The sequence below is a fragment of the Papio anubis genome, chromosome 1 (genome assembly GCF_008728515.1).
Source record: "Papio anubis isolate 15944 chromosome 1, Panubis1.0, whole genome shotgun sequence".
In the NCBI taxonomy this organism is placed as follows: Eukaryota; Metazoa; Chordata; class Mammalia; order Primates; family Cercopithecidae; genus Papio; species Papio anubis.
Window position 1 is genome coordinate 118,247,306 of NC_044976.1, and position 23,969 is coordinate 118,271,274.

A 23,969-nucleotide genomic window follows, 5' to 3' on the forward strand; every position below is an offset into this window, starting at 1 on the left:
GACACAGTTTTAAATAACATTGGACAATCACCAGTTGTAGAAAAGGGCATTCCAGGCAAAAGGGTGTGTAACTGTATGGAAGCAATAATAAGTACAACATTTTCAGGAAATAAGGAGAATTTGGTGTGACTAGGCCTAGATGCTTGTGGGGAGGTCAGGTTACAAAAAGATGTAAAGTCTAGGCTGTAAAGAGCTATGGAAGCCATGTAAAAGAGTTTGCAGTTTATTCTGTGGATGATGAAAAAACATTAGACATTGTAAGCAGGAGAGATTGTTGGAACATTTGCATTTATAATTAAAGATGTAGTAATATCATGGGTGAATGAGATGGGGAGAGAAAAAAGGCAAGAAAACATATTCAGAAACTACTTCAGAACTCCAAGTGAGAGATAACATGGCCCTCAACTACAGGGTAGCAGAGGAAATGGGAGGAATAGACAGGTGAGAGGTAATTCAGAGGTTGGCTTGGGTGACTGAGTTGAAGTGAGGTAAGAACAAGCAACAGGGGGTTTCTAGCATGGATATTTGGGATGTACATTGTTGCTACGTATTTCTGTCAACATGGAGAGCTGAAAGTACCTGGAGAGTATCTCCAAGGAGAAAATGCAAAGGATAGCTAGACACATGAGCCTGAATGTCAGGGTTGGGTGAAGCTAAGGGAATGATGGTGAGATTCATCAGCAACTGATGAAGACAGTGGCAGTGGAGGCGAATAAAGACAGTGACATTCCCTACGGAGAGCTGTGATGTGGCTCAAAAGAGGGCACAAAACAGTGCTCCAGGGAGCACAAACATTTAATGGAAGAACAAAGCAATGAAGAAGCAAAAGGAACAGTGCCCTGAATGTCTAGGGAGGGAGATTTCTAAAAGCAAATAGTCAATAACATTAGTAACTTTTCCTCTGGTGACAGTGTAGTTATTTCTTTTAGTGAAGTAAATTCTGATTCCCCATCCTGGTATACATTTTTTTTTTTTTTTTGAGACAGAGTCTCACTCTGTCACCCAGATTGGAGTGCAGTGGTGCAATCATAGCTCACTGCAGCCTCAAACTCCTGGGCTCAAGCAATTCTCCCACTTCAGCCTCCCAAGTAGTTAGGACTACAGGTGCATACCACCATAAGTGGCTAATTTTGTTTTATTTTTATTCTTGTTTTTTCTTTGTAGAGATGGGGTCTTGCTATGTTTCCCAGGCTGGTCTCAAACCTCTAGCCTCAAGTGATCCTCCTGCCTTGGCCTGCCAAAGTGCTGGGATTGCAGGCGTGTGCTACCACACCTGGCCCTGACATATATACTTTAAGCTGTCAAAGTATTTGGTCCTTTTTCTTTCTCTTTCTCTGCCCCTTGAAACTCTTAAAAGGAAGTTAGGGATAGTTGTCTGGAACATCCCAGTTCCTTACCATAATGTTAAATGTGCACCAGAGCTGGGGGACACTTAAGAGTCAAACACCATGATCTAAAAGATGCTAAATAAAGGTATCTGCTGAAGGCAGGAAAGCACTGGCTTTGGTCTCATTAGTTACCTGTAAACCCAACTTGGCAGGTGCACTCATAGGTATCTCGGCTGAGCATATGGCATGTGCCGCCATTCAGGCATGGGCGAGACACAAAGCATGGGTGAGATGTCGAGTACTGGCAGTCCTCTCCGGTGAACCCTGAGGCACATCGGCACGTGGCTTTCCCCAGCATGGCCTGGGCCACACAAGTCCCACCATTCTGGCAGCGGTTCTTCTCACAGGGGTCTCGATGTTGACAATATTCTCCCAAGAAGCCCTCTGGACATCTATAGGGAAAAGAGAAAAGTCCATTAAAACACCTGACTTCTTGTAAGTCCAAAAAAATTACAGTAATACAATACAGTCCAATCAAGAAAGCATGAGATTGTGAATCAACAGACCTACAAGTACCACCTATAAAACTTCTTCCCTTTAGAAGAAGGAGTCCTTAGAGAACTTAACAACATATTCCCATGTCCTTTTGAGTCTGAGCAGGTGATAGAATACCAGGCGTATGGTCTAGCAGGGACTGCCATGACCAGTCAACATGACCCTTATTCAAAGGCAAAATGCACCACAGCTTTTTTTCATGTGTGCACAGGCTGGGATGGTGTAACAGCACTTTTTTTGAGCACTGTTCATAGTTGTCTGCTTAAATTCATTAACTTTCTCATTTTGACAAAGCCATTTGATAGGATTAAGATGTCTAAAAGATAATGCATGAACTTGACCCTATTATCCCCTTCAAATTTAAAATATGTAAGATACTATATGCTTTTCCTCAATTAAGCACAGAGAAATAGTAAGTTCTTCTTTCTTTTACTTCCACTGATACATCAACTGGCCAATACCTAGTTTTCTGGGTTATGTTCGGGTGGTTGACATTGCAACAGAAAAAGGGAAAGGAGGTACAGGAATAGGGAAGGGTTCAAAGGGATATTTAAAAATCTGTTAATATTTAAGTAGTAGGTATTTTTAACCAAATAAAAAGGCACAAAATATAATTAAAATAACATAAAATATCTAAGATACCGTATAAACACCAAAGTGAAGGAAGGAAACAATTGAAGAATAACATTCTATGATATTTTCCACATTGAGGCACTGAGGAACCTTTTTATATGCCACCCCTTGATTCATAAGATGCACAACCATTTCAAAACTGTGTGTATTATTTACGACAATTTTCTCTGAACAGTATCAAAAAGGCATGGTAAGTCTCCATTTTCATAATGAAGTTGTTTAAATGGAATCTCTGAGAAGCACTTAAATTAAGAAACACAAAGACTTTGATTCTAACTATAAATGCTGCTATATATTTGGCTGGTGCCCCAAATATGTGATTCAACTTATTCCTCGTTTTAGTTTTCAGGGACTAGAAAACTGAATCTAGTAGGCTGTTCCACCATTACCTCAAATATTACACATTTAAACCAAACTCTAAATCCCTCCCTCAAAAACCAGCTCTTCCTATGCCCAAGCTTTGTTGTCCTGATTTTCCTAATCATTGTGACCTGAAACATTGGGGTCATGAGTGCTTTTGTCTTTGACAGTCATATCCAAGACCTTTCATTAACCATTGGTTGGCAAGGTATGCTCTGCAGAGGTCATAGTTACTGAGAAAAGAAGGAAGGCCAGATACCAGGGAACTAAGACAGAACATGCCCAGAAGAATTGCATAGTAGCTAAAATGGCTAGAGAAAACAGGGCTGGTGAATAGCTACAGTGGTAGTGAGGTAACTGGCCAGAGCCTCTTCACCCCTCCCAAAGCTACATAAGATATGCATGGCAGAGCCAGGAGAAGCTAAGGCTCTGGGCATCTTCATGAGTAGGTGAATCTAGAGACCAACAGGCAGTGAAGAAAGTTCATAGCACTGAAACCAAAGACGGCATGCAGGTGACTGTGAGGAGTCTATATCTAAGAAGGTCACAGGGTCTTGTTTGGAGTTCTGGTGCTATGACCTTGGACAAGTTATTTATCCTCACTGACTATCCATTTTCTCACACTGTAAACAGTTAATAAGGTCACCTACATCATGAGATTATTGTAAGAACTGAACAAAATCAAGTACGTAAAAAGCCTTATAAATATTAAAAAGTTTTGCAAGTGGGCTGGGCACAGTGGCTCACACCTGTCATTCCAGCACTTTGGGAGGCTGAGGTGGGGGGATCACCTGAGGTCAGGAGTTTGAGAACAGCCCAGCCAACATGGTGAAACCCTGGCTCTACTAAAAATACAAAAATTAGCCCGGGTGGTGGTGCACACTTGTAATCCCAGCTACTCGGGAGGCTGAGGCATGAGAATCGCTTGAATCCGGGAGGCAGAGGTTGCAGTGAGCTGACGAGATTGTGCCACTACACTCCAGCCTGGACAACAGAGTGACAGAGTGAGACTCCGTCTCAAAAAAAAAAAAAAAAAGTTTTGCAAGTGAAAACATTTTTTCTCTCTTCTTTATGCTTACTGAGGAAAATACAATGCCCCATCCAAATCACAGTTTGATTTGAGAAAAGTTTCTTGTGTTCGTTTTTTGAAGTGGAGGAGCAAAAAGTGCCAATGTAGCATAGCTAAAATTAACTCTGAGATGTATTATTAAAAGCATTTGCAGCTTATTCAAGAAATGTGTTATGAATGATGTTAAAAACTGCAACACAATTCTCATTCACAGTGCAGTTCTCTGGGCATTATTAGATGACTCTTGATTCTCCCATACGGGAATTATGCACCTTCTAAATAATGGCAAATTGTTAAATGTGGGTGGGCTTTGCCCAGCTTTGCTCCTGAACTATTACACTGCCCCAGCACTATCACGTGGCATATGTTAAGAGAATGTAAAGTGATTTAAATGGTAACATCATAAACATATAATGGAAATATAAGGTTCCCAGGAAAACAAAAATGAAGCAAAATGGAAGTTTTTAAAGATAAACAGACATATTTCTGAATTATTTGTTTCTAGAGTTTAATTCACATTGTTGCTCCCTATCAAGTATGGAAAAATAAGTTTTAACCTAAGATATATTTAAGAAATCAGTAAAAGCAGAGATTGGCAAATTATAGTTTGCAAGTCTAATTTGGACCACTGCCTGTTTTTGTTTGGCCTGTGAACTAAGAATAGTTTTTACGTTTTTAAATGATTAGAAAAAACAAAAACAAAAGAAGGATATTTTCTGACATTTCAAAATTATATAAAATTCAAATCTCAGTGTCCATAAATAGTCTTACTGGAACACAGCCATGCTTACTCATTTATAGATTGTCTATGGCTGATTTTCCACTACAACAACAGAGACAAGTAGCTGTAATGAGACCACAAAGCCTGCAAAAATAATTACTCTCTGGCACTTTACAGAAAAAGTTTGCCAACTTCTGAGTAGAGAATATATGAAGCCTAATTCTATAAATACCATCAAATATGCTTATTAATAATGATCAGTTTCTGATAGGAAATCAACCTTATTAGTTTCCACAAAGAATATTAAACTCATAATCATTCATTCATGCAACAATTAGTAAGGGCCTATTATGTGCCAGGCATTTTTCTAGCACTAGAAAAATTCTTACACTCACGGAGTTTAAATTCTAATAGGGGAAGGTGAAAACAAAATTACTAAGTAAAAGATGCATGGTAGATGTAGTTAAGTGCTGTGAAGAAAAATAAAACAGGAAGGAATGGAGTTGGGGATGAGGGTGTGGGGTGAGTAAACAGAAGTATCTCAGTTTAGAATAGGAAAATCAGAGAAAGCCTTCACTGACAATACTTGAGTTGAGACCTGAATGAGGTGACAGTAATCACACAGGTATCTTAGGGAAACACATTCATGAGAAAGGGAACAGCAAATGCAAAGGCCATAATACAGAGAGCAGCCCAGGCATGTTTGAGAAACAGCAAGGAGACCTGGAGCAGCAGAAAATAGATGAGAGCTGTAACTGGGATGTGGATCAGCTGGGGCCTTTAAGCCACTGTAAAGAAGGACTTAGGGTTTTCCTCTAAATGGGATAATACTTAGATATGAGGTACAATAGACTTACTCTCCTAAAGCCCGTGTACAGAACCACATATTTGCTCTATGTGAAACTAGACCTACTGTTAGTATTAATATAATAAAGATTTGATTTATATTTAAAATGTTCTAGAGGGTTGGACATCAGCTTAGTTCTTTCATCTTAGAACATATACAAGTCTCTTTTAACCTACATTTTCACGAAGTTCCATTTTCCTTTCCAAATTATTGTTTCACAAAAACCTTCCATGACTGAAGCCTAATTTCAGATATTTCTCTTTCTTTTCCATCTACTTCTTACTTATCCCTCTGCAACAAAACTTTAATTCTAATTATTGCTTAGAAACTGTTTTCTAAAACAATGACTTTCCTCTAGTTAAGCTCAGTAGTCTCGTCTGAGACTCAAAAGGAAATTCTCTCTCCTATAGGGAGAATTGCTAACCACTCCATGCACTGTTTTAATCATTTTACCTTGGCTTGTTTGACTCCCTCTGCTAACTTAAAGCCCAGTGAAGTCTTCTGGATTGCTGATGTCTCCTTCTTCCCCATCTATTGTGGCCACCTTAATGTTTAAGTCTGGACTGCACTGTTCTTTCTCTCAAATGCATTTGTTACTGTTGTTGTTCACTTGGTTTTAAATAACTTCCTTCCTGTAACTGACTCCAAAATACACTGCTCTAGTCCCATATGTTCAGTTTTCTAAAAGTCATCTCTCTACCCTAGTATGTGCTGCCACTATTTGAAACTAAACATTTGAAAAAGGAGATCATTTTCCCAAGAAACTTTAATTATTCCATTTTTCTAAGGCTTCCACACACAATTTAAAGTAACTTAATCTCTTTAAGTTGTATATAATTTATTACCACATTCTGACAAGACTTGTTAACTGAATTCCTATAATACTTATCATTCATGTTCACAGTTTCCTTTTTGATATAAATTCTGATCATCTTAAAAGCCTCAGGCCAGACATCATCTTGTTGCTGGCTTTTCCCGCATTTCCAGCCACCCTTGGAATAACAGAACCTTGAGATTCAAGAAATTTAATTTCTATCCAATTAAGTAATAATTTCTAAAATATTTCTAAAAGATGATCACCAGCCTCTGCTTGAATACGAGCATGTAGCATGGTGCTGGACAAATCTTAAGAATTTAATAAATGGTTGGAGTTATTATTGTTCCTGCTCTTAAGAGTATAGACTCTGGAACCAGATCACCTGGATTTCAATCCCAACTCCACCATTTACTCAATGTGTAATCTTGAGCAAGGTACTAAACTTCCCTGTTGTAAAAGAGATTTAATAACAGTGCCTACTTCATAGGATTTTTAAATAAGGGTAAAGCACTTAAAACACTATCCAGCGCATAGTAAACACTATGTATTTGTTAAGTGAAATTACTGGCTCACTACTTCAACAAAAGAACAGTCTTCAATGTGGCTGGATCCCACTGTGAGAAAGCTCTTTCTTTCTTAATTCTTCAAATTCTACTTTCCTTCCTAGGTATATACCCGAGATAACCGAAAACATATGCCCACATAATAAAAATGTTCATAGTAGCATTATTCATAATAGCCAAAAAGCAGAAACAACCCAGATGCCTATAAGCTGATGAACAGATAAATAAAATGTGGTATATCCATAAATGAAATGTGTGGCCATGAAAAGAAATGACATTCTGATACATGCTACAACATGGATGAACCTTGAAAACATGCTAAGTGAAAGAAGCCACACACAGAAGGCCACATATCATATAATTCCATTTATATGAAATGTCTAGAATATGCAAATCCATAGAGATAGAAAGTAGATTAGTGTTGCCAGGAGCTGTAAAGAAAGGGAAATAGATAGTGACTACTAAGCAATAGAGAGTTTCTTTCAGGGTGATACAAATATTTTGAAATTAGAAAACAGTGGTGGTCTCACAACTCTGGAAATACTAAAATCTACTAAATTATACACTTTAAAAGGGTAAATTTTATGATACATAAATCATGTCTTAACTTTTAAAAGAACAAACTTTGTCTCTCTACAATTTCCAGGTTATCTCTACCCTCTAGAACAGAAAAGAACAAGCCTTCTGCTTCTCTTACACATAGCCCTTCAAGAATCTGAAGATAGTTACGTGGGCCTTTTGTTTTCTTTTTTCCAGGATTCAACGCTTTGGCATATTCCTCAGTATAAAGTTACTTCCAGGCTTCCTCACCTTTTTAGTGGTGCTTCTATGCTTAATAGTAGTAATAATAATCAGAATGACCAAAATTTTCTGCCTCCCTTCCCAGGTATATACCCGAAGTAGCTGAAAACGTATTTTCTAAGTACTTAACTATGTATTATATATTTGCTAAGCATTTGATAGCTATTGTTTCTTGTATTATTCGCTACAGTGCTATATTATAATATCCATTTTATATATGAGGAACTCAAAGCTTAGAAAGATTAAGATTTCACAGCCAGGCTGGGCACGGTGGCTCACCTGTAATCCCAGCACTTTGGGAGGCCGAGGCGGGCGGATCACGAGGTCAGGAGATCGAGACCATCCTGACTAACACGGTGAAACCCTACCTCTCCTAAAAATATAAAAAATTACGTAGGCGTGGTGGCAGGCGCCTGTAGTCCCAGTTACTCGGGAGGCTGAGGCAGGAGAATGGCGTGAACCCAGAAGTCGGAGGTTGCAGTGAGCCGAGATCGTGCCATTGCACTCCAGCCTGGGCAACAGAGCAAGACTCTGTCTCAAAAAAAAAAGAAAAAAGAAAAAGAAAAGAAAAGAAAAGAAAAAACAAGATCACAGCTAGTAGATGGGAGAGGCAGGATTCAAACCCAAGCAGACTCTAGAGTGCATGTGCTTCAACACTAGGCTATCCTGCCTCCCCGTCACTGGATGACTTCAGTTCATCAAAAACCTCTAAAAAGTGAGGCTCAAAATGGAAAAAGGCTTAACACATGTTCTCACCAGTGCAGCACAGAGCTGAACCATGACCTCCTGATCTGGACACTATGCTTTTACTATTTCATGGTAAGCTCTTAAACTGGGGAGGCATCGTGAGAGCACAGTTCAAGAAAGAGTAATGCTCCCACTCATACCCAATGGATATGTGTACTTTTTTAGAAGCCACAAAATACTACTGTGTGCTACGAAATACACACTCAGCTAAAACCTTCAGAGCCTTATTTCACATGAACTACTATTGTGCCCTATTTTTCTCAAAACACTTGTGGCACATGTTTTTTGAACCCAATAATTGGAACTGTCATTTATTCCTTTTAAATTTGTCATATTGAGTCTTTACTCTAAGTTTCCTTGATTGAGACAACTTTTACATTATACTCATATAATCACAGAATTTCAGAACTGATCTCAGAAACCATATGGTCTGAACTCCTATAGCACTGAAAAGCACACCAAAGTTAACTGATCTACCCAAAGCTGGTTATCTGTGAATCCAGCAATTTCCCCAGTTTTACAAATATATCTCTATCTTCACCTAAACCTTGCAATGAAATAGCACTTAACCGAAAGTGCATGACTAAGTCTTGCCCCAAGACTAGCACCTATTCAATCAACAATAACATCCTAAATGGACCAGTATCCTACCCATACCTCTCCCTCTCCCTAAGGACAGTCTGGAAATTCCTTGCTGAACCTGAGCGTACGACTAAAAGAATAATCTTTCTTAAGCATAATTTTGATGTCATTCTTCTACTCAGAAACTAGCAACAGTATTAATACCAAGCCTTTCAAATCCAAGTTCTTTACAATCTCTGATCTGCTTGTCTGTCTCATTCCAATCATCTAACCATCTTACTCTTTAGTAATCCACAACTCGAACACTCCATATTATTTCCACAATCTTGTCTACTGTCCCCTATATTAGAATCTTTTTAATTTCCAGTGAGAAACATCATGCTTCCTTTCTGGTGTATCTGGTATATTTCCAACTTATGTTCTTTCCTTCCATCATTCTTTCAAAAATCTGCTGTAAGATTCAAAAATCTTACTGTTCTACAGTAAGCCTTCTCCAAATCATCCCACCTATCTCTGATCCTTTCAACAGTAGATGCAATGCCATGTAATGCACTACATTGGCTCCACTGGTACAGTTCTTCTTTATTTAAGCCACTGTTACGTCTTTGCTGTGCCTTTCTCAAACTTCCATCTAGTCACAGTTTTTGTGGGGAAGAGCTTGTCTTGAACTCTTGGTGTAGGTTCCCTGAATACCTGAGTACCTAAACCCCACTAAGTAGCTAGTTCCAAAGCAGGCTAAATTTCATGTGATGGATAAAGTCAGTCTCTCAATCCGAATATTCTACAAAATCCATCTCTACTCTGTGATCTGTCTGGCAGAATAACAGGCCAAATCAACCTAATAGTCATCCTGAGGTATAGAATTATCCTTCACACCCCAGGAAGCTAAGCAGCATTATGGACATGGGAAGAAACGGGAGTAATAGGTGAGATAGTCAGAAATAACAGACCCTTGTTTCCTAAGGCAGGAGATCTTTCAACCTGCAAATCCCTACTCAACTGTGGTATAAGGAGAACATATACTCTGTGAGTCTCGGTGGAAAATAAGGTTCTCTGCTTAAAAACAAGGGCTTAAAAATAGCTGTCTGCTTGAGATGCCTAAAGTTTAATTTGGTTAGAGGGTGAAAACATGGCTAAACACCCAACATTCCTTACAAATCTATAATTCTATTAAGCTACCCAGTACACATTTTGGAAAATAGTCTTACCACTTGAACTAAAGGTGTATATTCTAAAAAATAACCACAAAAATCTAACAGATGCCTTTCATCCCCAAAATTATATGAATGTTTCCCTCCTGTAGGGAATTTATTATTTTCATAATTGTCTCTTCAATGTCTCTCAGTGACTTCTACTTACTCTCTCTTCTCTAGCATTGGAACTCTGAAAGAACATACTTCATAGATGAGGTTGTGAATACAGAGAAAGGATTGGGGCGGGGGGAATTTTTCCATTTTAAACTCCATAAACTAATGTGAATACTTATCAGGTCCATAAAGATAAAGATATACTTATGACTTTTTCTTTAAAAGTCTCAACTGGGCACAGTGGCTCACACCTGTAATCCCAGCACTTTGGGAGGCCAAGGCGAACAGACTGCTAGAGTGGAAGTTCAAGACCAGTCTAGGCAACACAGGCAACATGGTGATACCCCCCATCTCAAAAAAAAAAAAAAAGTGTCATTTCTGACATTAAGAGGTCCACATTTTCATTGTTACTGTTCAAACATACACATGGGGTTGGGTGTAGAAAAGTAAAGGAAGGAAGAAAACAGAGAAAAACAAGGGATTCCTCCTAATGGAACTAGAAAACATTCCATTTGAAGGATACCCCTACAGTTTCCTCTCACTTAAGCAGATGAAAACCAGACCCCAACTCTCACATCTCAGCAGCAGCCTGGATTAGTTTACATGTAGCCACTTTACAGATTTCAACGAAGCTGGGATCTGAATAGCAATTCCAATCTATCTGGCAATGGCTGCAGTTCAGGATCAGTCTCCCTAGTAATACATTTGTTCTTTCACGTTTCCTAAGTGAATAGCCACTCGTCTAGAGAAAAGCTTAAAACAGTGTAGCAGCCTGTGTCAGCTCCAAGATGACTGAAGTCTGAGCAGGAAATAAGCCCCTTTTCCAAATAAAAGCCAGTGTTCTCTCCCCTTGTTTTTCCACCGAATGTTCTGTATCAGCAGGGTGAGGCCAAATTGCATCCAGGGCTTTGCTGCAGCTCTGTCTTTAGCCTTTTTTTTTTTTTTTAACGAGGATTTGGCCATTTAAAAAAAAAAAAAAAAGCAAAATCCTACCACATACAAGAAGAAAAAGAGAGGCATGCTTTACAAAACAGCTATTTCAAAATCATGATTTTTAAAAAACTATACAGAATGTGGAACGAAGGGGAAAAAAAATGTCTCATGTGGGTTGCGTCGGCACTGCAGCTGCTCCTCATTAAAGCTCCTCTTTACTCCCTCTGGGCTAGTTTCCAGCAGAAAATTCTTTAAACAGAACTCTGCTTTCAACCCACTTTCTTCTTGCTCTGGGCCTCTTGGCCCCCCAATCCGCAGTGGCAGCCTGCCCTAGCTGAGCTCTAGAGGGGGGAGCGGTCGTTAAGGTAAATGAGGTAAGGGCAGGAGAAAAAACTAACAAAACCCAGAAACCAAATTAAGCATCGGTCAGTAACAAAGGTCTGCAGTTTGAAAGGCTCCAAATCAGTCTGTTCTTTCCTGTGACCATAATGCCAGCTTAGTTTCCTGCCCCCCTTCTTTGTCCCCCCTGTTAAAGTAGATAAAAATAATTGCTAACAGCCAAGGCTAGCTGTAACCAGTGAAAGTTCCTATGTAACATTCAATTCCCAAGGCTCTGACTACAAACTTATAGGTACCTCAGAGCCTATAGAATCAAGTCTAAACTTCTAGGCTGGCATTCAGGAGGCCTAACCCACCTACTGGTCTAGCCTCACTGGTCTCTCTCCTTTCAGTACCTCCTGGCTGAGGTCTGATGGGTTTGTCAACTTTTTAAGTCTGTCACTCTGTGTAAAGGTAACTAACTAGGTTATGCTAATTACCGACTTTGTTTTAAAAACATGCCTGAGGACTTCTAGTTAACTTCCTGGTAAAGAGGGGAAGAAAAGGGAAGAAGCTCTGTCATACCGACTATTTCTTGCCATTCCCACTCTACTCTGAACCCCACCTTCCCTCAAAAAAAGAAAGAAAGAAAAAAAGGAAATACTATAGCTTACTCGGCAAAAAGGAAAAACAAAAAGAACTTTTAAAAAAAGTATTTGTGTCTAGATTAGTGTCCAGAACTGGGATGCTTGTGGTAAAACACACTTTCTAGTGTAGTTTCTTTTTCTAGGGCCTTACTAGTTCTATGTGAAGGAAACAAAGTATACAATCTCTCACTCTCACACACGCGCGCGCGCGCGCGCACACACACACACACACTTTTATCACAACTAATACACAAAGACTACCAAATACTGCAGGGTAGCTCATTTTTCTACTATGTAAATTCAGCTTCCTGGACAGACCATTTCTGCTTTTCTTGTAGAAGTATTTCAGAAAATGTTAATCTTGGTTCCCACATTAGGTTGCATGCTTCCAAATTAAAAGTTTCCCACAGGAAAAGAACTTCACGGGGAATTGTGAGGCTGGGAATTATCTCTGAAACTCCACCTCACTTAGTTTACATGTGTTCAGGTTTTTCACCCCCTCATCTGAATAAAGCATTAAATGCACACTGATTTTAATAAATCTAAACCAAAAAGAAGCTGAAGTGGCACGGACTTTAAAGCTGTTGAATCACAGCATCATTCATCTTCACTGGAGACTATGAAATCAGTAACCACTGCAATGAGAAACTATGCTTTATTTATACAAGAACTTTGCAAACATCCTTATCTTCCAGTTTACAGTCTAGGCTCATTTATCAGAACTCAAAGGCTGAGCTGAGCACCTAGTCTCTTCAATCATCACTTGAAAGATCGGGAAGGGGCACACAGTGTTAAAAGACTTGTGTTGTTGCTATAACAGAAGGTGGTCTTTCCTCTGTGTTCCAGAACACAATCAGGATCTTACCATACTTCACTGCACTGGAGGACCCTGAGAAAATATCTACTTATAATTAAAACATGGTAAACACATTCTAGACATATGAGTTTATAAAAAACACCCTTCAATGTAATGGAAAAAACTGAATGAGTTAGCTCAGTTGTTCCCAAGCTATGGGCTGTGGAGTTATTGCAAGGGATCCGCAGTCCTTATAAACCACTTTCTAAACTACTAAACAGTGTCTTGCCCATATTTAAATATATGTATATGCTGTTATGACTAGTAAAATATAAAGATATATTAAATGATTCCTGAATTCTTAGATTTTGACAGTATACATTGTATTCAAACAACACACTGAGAAATTGTTTCATCTCAAGTTCTCTCCTTTATGCACTATACTCTTGCTAAACACTCTTCAGCTCCTAGAAAATGCTACAGTACACCTAAAATTTCATTGTCTCAACTTAAATGTTATTTCCTATGAAAAACAGCCTTGACACCCCCTCTGTTCTTATAACCCTGAGACTGTGTCACTCATTAGCCTTTATTATGATTATTTGTCAACAGACTAAAATTATTAATTCTCATACTCCCAATGTAACACAATGATTCGGATATAGAAGGCATTCAACTATTCAGTGCAGAAGCAAAAGGTCAAAATGAAGGGTTCTGTGAAATCTTTACTAACCATTAAAAAGACCCTATAAATACACTTGAAGTTTGGGAACAACTAGGTTGAGCTATTTACCTAAAGGATTTTCAAAACTAATTAAGATTCCTGATATATAGACTACTACTTAACCCGCGCTCACCCCTAAATCAGTCAAATTATGCCAACTCCATGCAAAGTAGATTATTTTTTAACCACTTTCCCTCCCACCCCCCAAATATGAAGTTAACCAACACACACAGAGAGGCATGTGTGCATATGCAGGCATACACACACACACACACACACACACACAAACAGTCCTCATTCCCTCTTGCACTTTTATTAGTCTTTCATCAGTTGTTGATAAAAGACTGACTACATAAACCACCAGGGACCTGGATCCCTGACTAAAAAAAAAAAAAGTCCTACAAAGTGGCCTCAATAGCATGAACTGCTAGATTCTGTAGTGACTGCCAGTGAAAATTAAAGAAGATCTCTAGAAAGAAAAATAAGTGTTGGAGCCTTCTTTCCATTCCCCAATGTTGGTGGATGACCACCTTCAAAGTTCTGAAGTCCAAAAAGTATCTAAAAGCAGAATAATTTAAAAAGCTTACGTTTGGTCTGAAAAGATTTTTCTAGTTCAAAAACAACTGTATATTTGGATACCAAAAATGAGAAGAAATAGTGCAGAATCTTTAGATTGCCTAATGGGATCTAGAGAAAGAGCTCTTAGTCCCAGTCTACATTCTAATGAGTTATGTAATAAAGGCTAATTCACTTAGCTGTATTACGCCTCAGGCTCCTCACTTATAAAACAAAATGAGTGACAAAGGTACTTTCCAAAGTCCCTTTGACCTCCTAAGTGTGATGACTCTATAATCTTGGCCTTTGAAGTCCCTTGGCAATATCACCCAAGGATGTAATGATGCTTGCTGATGTTAATGTTTGGGTGTTTGTGGTTGTATATGTCTTGACCACTGTTCCACTCCAAGCAGGGGATCCTAGGGCAAGAACTGTACTGTGTCTCTTTTTTAATATCCCTCAAGGTGCCCGTCACCCTCTAGTTGCAGATAGTTCAATACACACTTATGTAAATGAATTGTTCCACAACTCACACTTTCAGCTAGCCCCTCACAGATGCATAAGAAAGCAAAGAACAACCAAACAGAAGGAACAATATATTTAAACAAGATAAGGGGAATGAAAAAAGAATCTTGCGTTTAAAGGGGATAGAAAAGCCTAACCATCTTCTCCCAAACAACTGGCCAACATGAGAGCCTGTTTTCTTGAGCATAGGATGGTGGTAGATATCTCAGTCTCTATGGAATCTGACCTGTTGAGTTATACAAGGCTAAAACTGACTGAAGTGTTTATGTAAGACAACAGTCTGGGAAGAGAAGCACTAAATTTAAGCTCACAGGGAATCGACCACTTAAGTAAACTCAGATAGAACTTTATCCAGATCTCATTTTTACGTATCCTCTCTACAAAGCATAAACACTTATCTTACTCACTTCCCATCTCATGATGCTATCATTAATTCTTGTAAAATTTAGAAAAGAATAGGTGATGTCTCCTAATGAGAGAGTTTGCTTCTGTCACGAACTGTGACAGTCAGTGTCAGCCTTTGCCTGGAAGAAAATGAGTCACTTTTTCATTAGTAATCAAGTTATGTCTATTTTTTAAGAGTGACCCAGAAATTCAAGGCCATGAGTTTCAGCAATACAAGACGGAGAATCAGACACCACAAACATTGTATACAAATAGAATTAAGACAGAAAAATTAAAGTCAAGGAGGTACAGAGTTACTTTGCAGGATGACTGAGGTTTCAGAAAGGGCAAGTTGCCCCGAAAAATAATTCCTCAAGATGTGTCTGGCTTACACAACAAGAACCAGTATTTCAAAATCTTAAAGTGACAGGCAGTTAAACAACTAAGGCACTACCATCATCTAGGCAAGAGAATCTTAACCACCATCAAATGTTTTCCACACAGAATAGGCAGCCCTAGTTTATTCTGGATAATTGAGGGTTTGGATATGTACTATATAATCAGAGGAAACAAGCAGTAAAGGACCTGAGCTAATTTGGGGTAACCAAACACTTGGCTAACAGATGCTTCCTTACTCTGGATCCCTCATATGAATCAGATCTGGCCAGCGATATGCTGGATAGAAGATATTTGAGGTTAAGATACCTGAATTCTCAACTAAGGGAATGAACTATGCAGTACATGAAAACCAACCCTCTTCTTAGTGCCTCTGTTTTTGTTACTTCCCCTATCCCAACCCATTCTTGCTCTTGCCTTAGAGATTCTTAGATTCTGATTTCCCTTGCAAAATATGGTCACAAGCCTACCTGGCTCTCGGTCTGGCAGAAGTACAAGAATCAAGAGTCAAGGCCAAAAACGTCTGAGGGAAGGAAGGTAATTGCTCCCAGCTTCCCTCTCTTCCTGTCCCCGGGTCCTCTCCTTTACCCTCACTCTAGGCATTCTACCTCCAAACATTCAAGTTAACATGTGCTAAAAGAATGATTTTCTAAATCACTTACCTGTCACTGTGAAACTAGATTAATCCACATACTGGTTTAGTAAAACCTCACACAAACTGGTGGATACACAAAAGAGAGCAATCAAGATGTAGAAAATGTTTGAAACTGCATCATTAAGAAAAAGTGATGAAGAAATTGGTTATTATTCCAGGAAATAACAGTCCCTTCTAGTCTCCTCAGCTCCCTTCCTCTCACCCTTCTCCTACCTATCCATCTTCTAAGGGATCACTAATATTCAAAGATTTAGGATCTAAGCAGTGCACCAAAAGTCCTCTGATTTTACTCCTTCGTCCCACAGTAGTTGTTCCTTTGTCTGATTCTCCATAGTTACTATCTGTACCCCTGCACTGGGATATTACAGACTGTTTTATTTTATACATCTCTGTATGGTTCATCTCCCCAGCAAGACTTCAGAAGACTGCCACCATGTCTTATGCAGGAGAAACTGCATTCATTGTCAGACACTCTCTGGGTACGTATACTTGTGAATAAAGAAGTCAGGTAACACAGGCCTCTTGGGCTTTTCTGTCTATTCACAATACCCAGTACAGTGATCAGTTATAGTAGGCTGCTCAATAAATACTAGTGTGATAAAAATGAAACTTTTCTTTGAAAAGTTAGGATTCTATAGTGCTTAGAGTCAATCTAACCTTCAGTGTTCAGCATACAGGATTATAGGCAGTGACTGCAGGAAAATGACCTGAATCTATACAGATTTAATACCCTAAATGCTACTGTTCTACATAAATCCTAATCAGATTATTTTCTTATTAACACCTACCTTTCTCCTCATATTTATGTGAAGGCAAAAAACTAGATAGAATGCTCTAGTTGAATGTGTTCGCTGAATAATATCACCCATCACTTAAATAATGCTTTTCTTAGTCTTTATTTTCACTTTTCTTTCATAAAACCCTTTTCATAAAGATCAAGTAGAAGACTGTTTAGGAGAAGAGCATTTCTTTTTTTTTTTTTTTTTTTGAGACGGAGTCTCACTCTGTTGCCCAGGCTGAGGTGCAGTGGCACAATCTCGGCTCATTGCAAGCTCCGCCTCCCGGGTTCACGCCATTCTCCTGCCTCAGCCTCCCGAGTAGCTGGGACTACAGGCGCCCACCACCAAGCTCGGCTAATTTTTTTGTATTTTTAGTAGAGACGGGGTTTCACCATGTTAGCCAGGATGGTCTCGATCTCCTGACCTCGTGATCTGCCCGCCTGGGCCTCCCAAAGTGCTGGGATTACAGGCGTGAGCCACCGTGCCCGGCTAGGAGAAGAGCATTTCAAGCAGAAATTAACTGCATTACTTTTTCATAGGGGAAGGCTGATGGAGTTAAGAATTGGCAATACATTTTTGGACACAGAGCACTAAGTGCTAGTGAAGGTCACTGACAGTGAATAAACAGGATCTAGAAAACGTGCAGAAATCCAAGAGATAATTTAATTTACCTTACATTGGGGTGTAAGGTAAAACTCAACTAGGAGAAATATGAAAACAAAATGCATAACACAGTCGCATGTGCACATGTGTGTGCATACACACATATGACAGGAGGGCGAAGAGACACTAAACTTCATTCCTAACTACTGAATGTTGAGAGGAGGCCTAATGAAAACCTCTATCACACCCACATATTTATGCTAGCTTAACAAATTTCAAAGTGCTTGGAAATTTTTGGATGATTACTTTTTTTCATATTCTGATATCCCCCATTTCTTTGCTATCCTTGATAAGGGCAGATATAGACAAAATAAAAGAATTTAATTAAGCTTCTCCAGATCCTAAAAGAGAAATACTTCTCATTTTGCTTAGTCACAAGAAAAGGGAGAAAAAAAAGAATTCCTATGTGAAATTAATGGTGCTAATGAGACATGCCTGAACAATAAGAAACTTCACATAAGATTATGATTAACCTGGAGACTGTGTTGAAAGAAAGCTAGCTAAATTCACATCTATTAATGCCAGGCTGCAGGCCAAAATTTGTTGATTTAATTTCTTGGCAGTAACCCAAGACAGCTAAAAGGATACAGGCAGAGTCTAAGAACCAGATTCTCCTACTTCTTCACTGAACACTGAAATATATAAAGGTACCAACTGAAAGAATAAAAATTAGTTGAAAAGAGTATGGAAATTATGTTGCTATGTGTTAACAAGCTATTAACTGGTGAGGCACAGTGGTTCAGGCCTGTAATTCCAGCCCTTTGGGAGGCATAAGTGGGAGGATCACTTGAGCCCAGGAATTCAAGACCAGCCTGAGCAACATGTGAGACCGTGTCTCTATAAAAAGTTTTAAAAATGGGAGAATGAGGCAGGAGGATGGCTTGAGCCTAGGAGGTGGAGGCTGCAGTCATCCATGATTGCCCCACTGAACTCAAGCCTGGGTCACAGACGGAGATGCTAGTAACCAAGATTTCCTTTACAAAAGACCCCTTAGGGACACATCATATTTGATAAAGGATTTTAATAGGACATAAGTATTAATAAGAATCACTTAGGAATGGTACTGTTAAAGGGTCCAGATCTCAAGTCCTAATACAACGAAAAGCCTCACAGGACATATTCATATGCATCTGTAACTCACTATGCAAATGTAAGGTGCCATATTCAACAACTTGTGACTTTTGTGCTGGCAACAACATTTATCAGAAATCACTGAATTTAACCTGTCTCAATTTAACAACTGCATAAATCTGTCTGGACTTGCTCCTGTTCCATTAGTAAAAAGAAAGGAGAAGTTTCAAATTAGTTCTCTCTACTGAAGCACACTTTCATAGACAATATCCTCTATCCCTACCTTCACTGCCCTCTTCTCATATTTCATCCATAGTTATTACATAGAGCTTTCATGCAATATTCACCAAACCTGGCCCATGTACACTCATGTAACTACATGCAGATTCAGTGTTCTAGTATGACATGAGGTACTCAAGCCTACCTAATGCTACTGTCTTTAAATTTAGAAATTACATAAAGCAGTGTTTTAATCATATTCCTGATCTGAAAAGTCCTCCTTTCATATACTTTCAAATGTTCCACACTTCCTTTTCAGAAGGTTCCATTTGAACTACCAACTTAAAACAGGTAATTCTGTCCCATTTTATTGATAGGGAAACTGAGACTCAGGGTGACAGCACATTTTCCACGAGTATATCTCAGGTCCGCTAAAGAGTGATGGGATCTTGAGCAAACTATTTAACTTCTCTTAGCTTCCATATAGTCTCTCCCTCACATAAGGACTAAAGTAAATACATGTAAACTACTTAATTGAGAACAGACCCTAAAATGCAATAAGTGCTCAGTAAATGTTAGCTAGCATCATAGACTTTAACTTGCCAAAGATCCAATTGTTAATAGGAATCGGGACTCAAGACTATCTGGCATAAAACGCATATGTCCTCAGCTGGGCGCTGTGGCTCACGCCTGTAATCCCAGCACTTTGGGAGGCCGAGGTGCGTGGATCATGAGGTCAGGAGATTGAGACCATCCTGGCTAACATGGTGAAACCCCGTCTCTACTAAAAATACAAAAAATTAGCTGGGCGTGGCAGCAGGCGCCTGTAGTCCCGGCTACTCAGGAGGCTGAGGCAGGAGAATGGTGTGAACCTGGGAGGCGGAGCTTGCAGTGAGCCTAGACAGCGCCACTGCACTCCAGCCTGGGTGACAGAGCAAGACTCTATCTCAAAAAAAAAAAAAACCCAAGTCCTCTTCATGTCATCAGTCAAGGATCTTCCCTGACCCTTACTCCACTCACCAGTGCCAGGCTGAGCCATGCTAGTTCATGAGGCAAAAGAAAAAATCAGGAGTACTGATCTCCTTATTTAAAATTTTGATAATTTTCAACTTATTTTGCATTAATTTTGATTTTTTGAACAACTACATACAAATATTATTGATTTCGATTACTGGGTTGTTTTGGCACTCTCTTAAATTTCACAAGTGAGGCCAGTGCCTTACTCGCCTCACCATGGTCCCAGTCCTGCCATTCACTGGTGGCCCCGTATAGAAGGCCACATTATAGTCAGTTTATTTCATACTTGGCTTTACTTTGAATCCCTCTAAGAAGTCCAGGTTAATGAACTGGTAATTATTTTATGACTTCCCAAAGAAGTGTGAAATAATATGATAACAATATTGCAACTACTACCACATACTTGAGTTATCTGTTATATGTTGTATACATAAATAGCATGCAATAAATAATCCTTGAATTAAGAAATCCTGAACGCATTACATTTTAAGAAGAGATTACTCTAGGTATTTAATGAGCCAAAAAACAGCATTCTTTATTTTATGTTAAAAAGATTAACAAACTATGGAAGAGTGGCTAAGCTTCTGCTATCATTTTCCAGAAAAACTATATACACAATGTTCAGCTAAATAGGCACCCTACTTGAAGGAACTAGGCTGGCAGAACCAGTTTCAGCTGAGAAGAAAGAGAAAGTGATTTAACAGCTGATATTTTTCCCTGTCTATTTCTTTGATCTGACAATGTCCCTGTGCTTCCATGAATGCACTCACAAGAAGGTGAAGGAAAGGGGAAAATGCTGAGTCAGCCATGACTTCTGAAATGCCTTTCTGGGGGAGAAGCACCACAACACAAACATTGCCAACACATCCTCCATAAAAAGCTAGGTTCTAAGGGATTATGAGTGTCTCTACCCTCTACTTACTATACAGACATCTACCAAGAAGACAAAGAAAGCAATGGCTCTAGTTTTTCTTGGATGGATTCAGGAGATCTGGACCACCAACATGACTACCTAATCCTGGCAAGGAAAATTGTTAGCTGTTAATGTTTACTGTTTATTACAGCTAGCAGACAAGTTTTAGATAAAACGTGACACAAAGTTGTATTTTATAACACTTTATATTTATAATAATTTACCTTAAAGTGTAGTTTTTAGATCAGCACTTTGGCAAAAAATAGACATTCTCAAATGCAAGCACCCATCTACAGGAACGTATACAACGCATGGTGACTTTCTGCTATTACACGAACACTATGTTAGATATTTACCAAGTGGTATGTAGGAAATTCTGAAAGGCCCCTTTATATTTCCAATTTTCATCATTAAAAACAATTGCAGAGTAACTTATATCAGACTAACCCTCTTGCTCTGGACAAAATATCAAAGGCACTGGAGAATCACTAAAAGCAGGCATAAACTAGAAGGGATATAAGCCTCAGAAAAAGCGAAGTAAACTATATGAAATCCACATTTACAGTTTGTTTTTTTTTCTGTGAAGGTACATCCCAGTTCATCCAGCAGAAGAGGAACAGTGTGCAAGCAGAAAACGGAAGTCCTGCTATGCTGAGGAGTCAGAGGTATCTGGAGCTGTCACAGCAGCTAGAACATGAGGAAAAATCCTGGAAAAGGCAGAACCACAGAGTGGGTAGCTTCAAAGGATGCATACAACTCTGCTCAAATCCTTAAATAATTCCTGACTATGCATGAGCAAGATAAGATTCAGAAACCCAAGAGGAAGTAAGAGCTGGACAGCTGAAAAGACTAAGTAGAAGGCTCCTGGGGCTGGGGGTTTCGTTCTACCTTAGAGGAGCTTAATGAACACCTCAGGGCTTGGTAGGCCCCTCACACTTTCCACTGAACCCCCAGAAGGGTCACATCTTGGGAATAAGAGCCCTATCCCATGACTAAGATTTATATCACTGAACTAAGGGCAGAACAGAAGTAGGCCCACCCTAACGTGTCCTAAAATCTAGCATCCATAGGATCAAGATGATCTGCCAATCTTGACAAAATTCAACATTCTTTAGTGGGAGACAAACTTTAAAATCTATGACCCACAACATCCACTAAAATAATGTAAAAGTACCATACATGTGTAAAGTAAAGGGAAACTGTACCCATTGTCCAAAGAAAGAGCAGTTGATAGAAACAGAAACACATCCATAGACAACCCAGATTTTAAGAACTAGCAGACAAAGATTTTAAATAACTACAATAAATATGTGCTTAAAATGCACATTTTGTCAATTACACAAATCATAACCTAACCTACCCCCAGAATCCTAGTGAACTTGAGTTGTCCATGACCTTTAATCGAATTGGGATTTAGAATGGTTTATATTTGAAAACCCGAAGCAAACAACTTGAAAGTAATTAATGACATCAAATTTAATCATATATTTACACCTCCCAGAAGGACAAGAGAAAGAATAAAATATCTTATCTCTCTGTAGTGAGAGGGCTTTATTAAGATTTGACAGTAGTTATTTAACAGCAATAATTGAGTTTTATGCAAGATTACACAGGTTCTCCTTATCTGGCATCAAAATCTAATCACAGACTGATAGGGTACTTAGGCTCCTAACAGTGAGAAAAAACAGTTGAGCTGAGTACAAAACTAATCTTCAAAAGTACTTATCTTCATCTGTCAATGTGATCTTATCAAGGATTTTTATAATTTCTATAAACAATCATTATATTTTAGCTGAATCAGTAGCATTATGCTGTCTAAACAGATAGTCAGATTCCTTCTATTTTAAAACATTTTCTACCAGTTCCCATCCCACCACTCACCACTTACCCCCACCCTGGCCCTGTAAAAGGAATTTGGCTTCAACTTTCTTTTCTTAATCCACTAAGCAATCTCATGAATAAAAAGATAATCGCATGCCCTGCATGCCTGATAGAATTTTTTATAAACCTTCTAAGTGTTTTAATATTTATTTACTATTTTGTGAAAATAATATTTACTGAACAAGCTAGATCATCTTCTTTCTCCATAGAAAAAAATGTAACGTTGGTGAAAATATACTGAAAGCTCCGCTAAGTACACATTATTTTTGCATAAAATTTTGCTTAAAATTCTGTGGAGGTAGGCAAAGCACTGTAGAATGATTGACATGGCTGCCTTGATATTGTTCTTGCTTTTTCTATGTCCACTTATGTTAACCCTGCCACTCCTAAAGATGCTAATATTACTTTTGCTGAGGTAGGGAATCACTCTCTTTATACAAATTTTGTTGTTCATCTTGGTCTCCCAAAAGGATGGCCTCAGCAATTTTTTTCTCACTCTCTCTGAAGGAGCTTGTTTCCCTCAAAACAAGAAAGACATCTGAGGGACACACCCAGAACTGTATCCATAAGTATTCCATCCTATCAACAATTAACAAGTACCCAGGGACAGAATTTAGGCAGCTCCATTTTCATCAACCACAGGTGCCTGCCCTCAGCAGTGTTCTCCAGGAACTGGTGGCAACTTCATCTCTCCAACCTTGGTTGGCAAGTATGAGACTAGTAACCCAACAGTCCAACAAAGAACGACTGGACTTCTTCCCAACAGTGACCCTTAGGTGTCCTCTCCTGGTAAATGCTCAGAGATTGGTCTCCCCTAGAAACCTTCTCTCCCCATGTCAGACCAAAAATATATAGGCAAACACTTAGAACCTATTCGAAATTCTCCACATATAAGTCACCAAGTTGAAAGACCTTCAGATAGAACTAATTTACCTCTCTGTGTGGTGTGGTATTACCATCCTGAATGCTATGTGAAGTAAATATATTTTTTTAAATTTTACTTTTAAGTTCTGGGATACATGTGCAGAACATACAGGTTTGTTACATAGGTATACATGTGCCATGGTGATTTGCTGCACCTATCAACCCATCATCTATGTTTTAAGCTCCACATGCATTAGGTATTTGTCCTAATGCTCTCCCTCCCCTTTCCCCCTATCCCC

The 23,969-nt window shown here is 38.9% G+C and overlaps 1 protein-coding gene across 6 annotated transcripts in view; it reads right to left on the minus strand.

Moving 5' to 3' along the window:
• NOTCH2 (notch receptor 2) overlaps positions 1–23,969 on the minus strand; it is a 189,906-nt gene that overhangs the window by 91,820 nt on the left and 74,117 nt on the right. For all 6 annotated transcript variants that reach the window (XR_004178395.1, XM_021922900.2, XM_021922897.2 and 3 more), the window contains exon 3: positions 1,521–1,780. Coding sequence is in view for 5 of the 6 variants with exons in the window: in XM_021922900.2 (XP_021778592.1) it covers positions 1,521–1,780 (260 nt within the window). In the remaining variant the exon portion in view is untranslated. The remainder of the gene's footprint in view (positions 1–1,520; positions 1,781–23,969) is intronic.